Raw genomic sequence first — 6,491 nt, 5'->3', positions numbered from 1 at the left:
CCAGAGAGAGAGAGAGAGGAGGGAGGGAGGGAGGGAGGGAGGGAGAGAGAGAGGGAGAGAGAGAGAGAAATACTGTCTTGCATATAAAATCAATAAAATCTAACGCTTTCTATTACATCTAAGTCTACCTCTTTGTTTTTTATTATCATTTTTCATATTTATTTTTCTGTGTATTCATAGATTTACTGTAAGGTTACGGCTATATTCATCAACGAGGATGGGACAGCTAAAAGCAGGGCCTCGTCGGCTATTAGTAGCAGAAGCATTCTACTTAGTCATGAGGTAAAAACTGATCTCACCTTATTTTTCTTTTTATACATTTTGTCTTAAAATCATTTGTAATCATTAAAAATTCAAATTCATAAAAAAAGAAAGAAATGAGGTATTTATTAGCTTTTTCCAACGCTCAGAAGAGAAACAAATGGCAATGGACTAAACTAAGTGACCATTGGTTTTCTACAATTTTATTATTTCTCTTTATGTATATATATATATATATATATATATATATATTATATTTAATTTTAAATAGATTTGCATTATGTGGCCGTTTGCTGTTTTATGGGTTTTTCCCATTTGCCTTTTAAAATATATGATATATATATATATATATATATATATTATATATATATATATTATTATATATATTATTTTATATATAATATTCACAAAAATATTTTTTCACTTATATATACTGTGTAACTTGCATTATGTACGTGGACGACGAGAGTTGCTGGTACCGGGTTGCAGGGTAGCACAGACACGAAGGGACCCTTAGGGGCGAAGAAAGTCATTGATCGAGTTCCTAGTCCACATATCAAGCCCTGAGCATCTTACATTAGATGGAAATGTGCGCTATATAAAACCACTATTATTATTATTTAATATTATATATATATAATTAAATAAAGTTATAAGTAGAGTCATAACATTATATATATAGGAAAGACCTACCTCAGAATATAATATTTATTATACAAGTACTTCGACCATAAGTCAATATTGGTAGATCTGACTTAAGCAAAAAAAAAGGGTAGTTTGATAAATCCGACCTCTGGTTTCAAAATAGTTTTCAGTATCATCTGTTGGTTGAGTTGAAATAGAATAAAAATATATATAAAATAAATATACGAATATAGTAACAGCTGAGTAAAGATATAATAAAACAAAATAAAAAATATAATAACAAAGTCTTATAAACATAGCTTCATCTTTCGATTTGTTTAACTATTAATTTATAGAGTGTGGTCCTTCCAACGTAACCTAGAAAATCGGCTGGTGTGATACTCTATCAGCGAAGTCGCATTAATGCTAGACTTGCCACGCGCCTGTACTTTATTGATTTTTCGTAGTATTAGCGCATTTCGGAAAGCGCCACCAGCGTCAGTTTATGTCGAGAAACTTTTTTGATGCGAGTTTTGTTTCCAGCTTTTTAACTGATTAAGACAAAGTTTAGGGACTGGAACCCAGTCTACATTACTGCGTGAAAATGTGTCTTTAGTAGTGAGGAAGAATCCATTTTGATTTTTGAACTCAGAACCCTGGGATTGTAAGGCAAGCATCTTTAACCACCAATCTACATCTTGATGTTAATGTAGACATGATCCTAAATCTTACCACTGTCTTTCTCAACAGGAACTGCGAATCCCACCAGAGGTCACCACTACCAGTGCGCCAAATGATCCAACAGCCACAGGTATTGCAAGTAAAAGAAACAACTCAAAAAATAATATCCTGCCTGTTGGTGTTAGTATTGGTGTAGCCGTTCTAATAATTATAGCTATTGTTACAGCCATTGCCATCAGAAAAAGAACAACAAGAGCGCCCTCCTCCAAGCCATTTCTTCTACATACAAATAGAAACGGAAAGGAATCATCTAAAGATCTTCATCTGATATTAGACGAAAGCAATTGTAATACGATGTTTTAGTGATCAATTTGGACCATGAATCATTGGTTTAAGCCCAGTCAGACTATCAAATATGATCATGTGACAACATACCTAAATATATGATGATGATAATGACATCGCATCATGCCCATTAAATAGGCACATCATGACGATATATAGGCACAAAACGTTTTTGTCACAGCAAAGTGTTGCCAGAGCTTTAGAGCTGACATGCCCAAAACCGTACAGAGCACTTGTCGATGCAATCAGGTGCAGATCACCTACCTAAATCCACACTGCACTGTGAGATTCTCTCCTCATGACGCAGGTGTTTTTAATGAACTAAACAATATTTTCAGAGGTCTTGCTTTGTCCCCACTATCACATTTTATGTGACAAATTTTGCGTGATGTCATATTATACCCAAATATGGGCATATCACAATTTTGACACATACAAATTTTAAATAGGCCAACCTAATAGCCTATTATTTCAGATATTTAACATTATAATATTACTTTTTGGTGATTATAAGGCAATAAATTATAATAGGCTTAATAATAATGATAATAGCATGAATATAAAATGAGAAGAAACAGAAAAACTGTAATCTTATTATTGAGTTTGGTAATGATAGTGTTACTAGTAATGACTGTAAGTTAAGTATAATTGTATTTGAAAAGTATGATTTAATTTCACTGAGAGATACACTGTCAAAAACAATTCAAAATTTCAATGCTCATTAAAAAGATAATATAAGTTATTAACTTCAAACCAGAAACACATTGGAAATTAGTCCAATCTTTGGATTGATTACTGACAAATTTTAAAGGTCTATGTAAAAGAAGTATTATTAAATGTCTTTTAATTGGCGGGACATTTTTTCATTATAATTGTAAGTCAATGACTTGTTTAAATATACAACTTAAAACAATAATATTTTCAATTTTTTAGCTCATGGAAGCCAGTGCATTTAGGTCAGTAGATTGTTATTCAATTTATTTATTTCAAATACAATTTAGCTTAAGTAAAGATGATTGTTATTAATAACGTTTTTGTATATATGAATACAAATTTTCTATATGCCACCAATGTTTACCTATTTTATTCTCATATATGTCAGTTTGTGTTTGGCTGCTGTATTTCGCGTAAGGTCTACATCTAATTACACCACCTGTTAAACCGTATCTTTATCTGGCAAATTGTGGAATTTTCAATAAATAAAAAGTAAGTTCACGGCGCTTGGAGAGGTGTTTTATATGAAAGTAAAGAATGAAATCATTATGACCACCTAAAAACCACCACCTTAACGTTTTGGATAACTAAATTAAATATACGTCCTATAAGTAATAAAATAATTATCTAATTATCTTAAAGATGCCAAGAAAATACATTAGACCTAATATTTTTAAGGGAATCATAGAGATAACAGTTGACATACTGTTAATAAAAGTCTGATACAGTATTTAAGTTATAGTGTAACAAAGAATATTATTCGGAATTTATGTAACCTGCCAGTTTAAGTTCACCTTTTTTATTTCATTTTCTGGCATCATTCCTTGGATATCGATCTGTTTTTCAACATTGTGAGTAGTTTTAATCTCAAGGACGAGTTTATTTCACGTTCGTCTTGGTCGAATCAAAACAATTGTATTTAAAACTAAAGTATTCAGTTCAGCTTTTATTCAATTACCACAGTCTCTTCTTTAGCAACTCCGTCATCATTTTTATTTTAATTCGCATTTGCTCCGAGCTACAGATAAACGGTGAATAGCAAACAAGTGCACGTAATCTAAGAATGAAACATGAATAGCAACTAGCATAAGTCATCCAATTTCGGCACTAATTTGATGCTGGTTTCATCACTAAACTTTCTAGGTATTAAGTGCATTGGAGGATGTCGACTGCTTTGCAGATTAAGGTTGTGTTATGAGTTCAGCACTCTAAAAATACAATTTCTTGTTGACAACTTTTTACTTGAATTATTATATCCATCTTAAAGTGGTTCTGTCATGAATCGATGTATCACATAGGCGCGTATAATAATTCGCTGCGCTAACTATGTACGTGTATAGTAGTTCAACCTGGTTTTCCATAAAATTGCTACACTGTTTTTACTGCAATCGTTAATGTCTGCGACTCAATCGCAAAAGACTTTCCGATTTGACCGAATCAGCTTCACTGAAAGGTGTCGGCGAGAGCGTGTAGCGATTCTTAAAGCGAAGCTTAAAAAAGCATGGTTTCCGCTGTCGCCAACACTTCGAATCAAGCCTGGTTTCTATAAAAGTCACTAAACGCTACGCCGATTGGCCAGCTGAATCAGCGTTCCCGATTGTGTCGGGGACAGCTACGCAGTGCAACGATTGCAGTAGAAATCCTGTAGCGATTGTATGAAAACCAGGCTATATATAGTTTTCAGTGTAATCGTTATACTGCGTAGCAGTCCCGCAGCAATCGGGAAGGCTCCCTGATTCTACCGACCAATCAGCATCACCGAAAGTTGTCAGCGATAGCGCGTGTACCGATTGTATGTAAACCAAGCTTTACGCGATGAATAAGCGAAGCATCAAACATCAATATTTGAGATCCAGAATTGAAGGCTCGATGGAGTAAAACAAACCGTCTTATTCGCTGGATAGTTGTTTCTTCTTTCGAACATCCGTTTTTACAGCTCTATTAGGACTATTATTTTTTTCAATGTATTTAATATTTCATTTATATCTTTTAAAGTTGTAGTATGAAACAGATAAGTATAATACATACTCCAAGTTATGAAATGCACGACATCGTGTTGGGATTCAATATTTAGGTAGGCCTAAAGGTAGGAGAATAGCCCATAACTTGTAGCGTCCTTGTAGCGTCATTGTGCTGAATTCCGTATGGGCGTGGTCCGTGACTACGTAGTAGCCACAAATGCTTCGTGGTAGAAACATGTTCATATCATTCCAGAAGGACAGGGACTGAAATAAACCATAACAGCGGGGTAACACCGTACCGTATTCTTCCGAAAGATGCAATGGGTCCTTTAAAGTGCACACGAGCCAGATGTATACACATTTATTGATGACATTAATTATGTCATCATCAGGAATCGTCATTATGCCATCATCTGGAATCGTCATTATAACATCATCTAACATCATTTCAATACTTGGAGTATTTATTATATTTTCTTATCTGAGATTAATCAGTGGACCTTTCAGTATGAACAGTCTAATGAAAGAAAAAAATCTTGCAGGCAGTGGAAAAGGTCAAGTATAAAGTGCGGGTTTAATATACAGCAAAATGTTTTAAGAGAAACTGGCCCGCGGGACGATATGCCAGTGTTCTCATTAATTCATCTCTCAAACCGAAAAAGCTAATGTGACAAACAGAAGAACATTAACCAGTGTCACTCCAACGTTTATTATCAATCGACATAAATATTTCAATGAATAAATACATTACTTAAATAATCATAATCGTTTGAAGCCTCGTTTAAAAAAATAATGTCTTTGTGTGAACTTACACCTGTCACGTGACATTTTATATACTCAACATTATATACATATCATCACAAAGTTCGTTGGACTTTTTAAAATAAATACTTAAACTCTACTTTGTACGAATATAATCCACTGTCCTTAACTTTGAACAGATATGCACACACATTATTTCTAACAAATAATTTAGTTATCAATATTATAAATAAAATTGCCAGTATATTAAAGACTATTTAGTAACCATAATTATTTAAAAACAATATTGCGCGTATAAATTCGCGCCTGCGTTAGGTCTAAATTAAAATGAACAATCTAGAGAGCATTGCGCAGGTATTACTGCGTACCTATGTGAAATAGGGGTAAGACAGACATGATGTGTACGCATTTTGTTCAATTAGGCCTATATATATTAGGGAGCTTTCGATTGCATGACGAAGGTGGGATCTAGAACGTAATATCGTTACGTAAAGTCATCACTGCCCACACATGCGACAAAATTGTAACGTCTGATATAAAGTACCGGTACGCGGTTCGACCATGATCTACGTTGTGCTGAGAAACGCAGACGGTCACGGATGGGTAGTGAATCTGCTGTAGGTTTACGTCGTCGTTGCATAAATCGAAAGTTCAATTTACGGTACAACGACGTTTCAACACATAATGCTTAACGTATATTTGCAGTTATTGATCATTCGTTTCAACTTAAACTATAGCCTATAGCAAGTAATGTTTTATTATTTTGTTATTTAACACATCTATAGAGACCAGAATGGTTTTTGCCAGCAGCCACGAGTACTTTCCCCATTAAATTTGTCAAGTACCACTATTCGTATTGTGATCAATTAAGGATATAAAATCATTTTGTAAATGGCAATAAATATTTATTTAATTTAATTAATTTAATACGTATTTAGTTAAAATAATACATTATTTATAATCTAAATTTATAACAACCGAAGGGACCTATTTACAGACTGTGATACAGGCAAATCGACAAAAACATTATTTCACTCATGCGCAGTATAATATACAGTTTGTTCGTGCAATCTGTATGCTCAGCGAAGATCGATCGGGGTCAATGATTGGTCAGAATATTTGTATGTAGCTTCACACCATGCG

General features: G+C 33.7%; 1 protein-coding gene across 1 annotated transcript in view; it reads left to right on the top strand.

Annotated features, from left to right (window-relative positions):
• The window catches only part of LOC117107181 (SCO-spondin-like), an 11,947-nt gene extending 7,547 nt beyond the window's left edge, over positions 1–4,400 (top strand). The window contains exons 6-7 of the mRNA XM_033248778.1: positions 181–282; positions 1,636–4,400. Coding sequence (XP_033104669.1) covers positions 181–282; positions 1,636–1,929 — 396 coding nt within the window. The 3' untranslated portion in view covers positions 1,930–4,400. The remainder of the gene's footprint in view (positions 1–180; positions 283–1,635) is intronic.
• Positions 4,401–6,491: the final 2,091 nt, after the last annotated feature.

This window comes from Anneissia japonica, unplaced genomic scaffold, assembly GCF_011630105.1.
Source record: "Anneissia japonica isolate Jap-2015-1 unplaced genomic scaffold, ASM1163010v1 scaffold287864_len1152817_cov193, whole genome shotgun sequence".
NCBI lineage: Eukaryota > Metazoa > Echinodermata > Crinoidea > Comatulida > Comatulidae > Anneissia > Anneissia japonica.
This window is presented reverse-complemented; position numbering and strand designations above follow the sequence as displayed.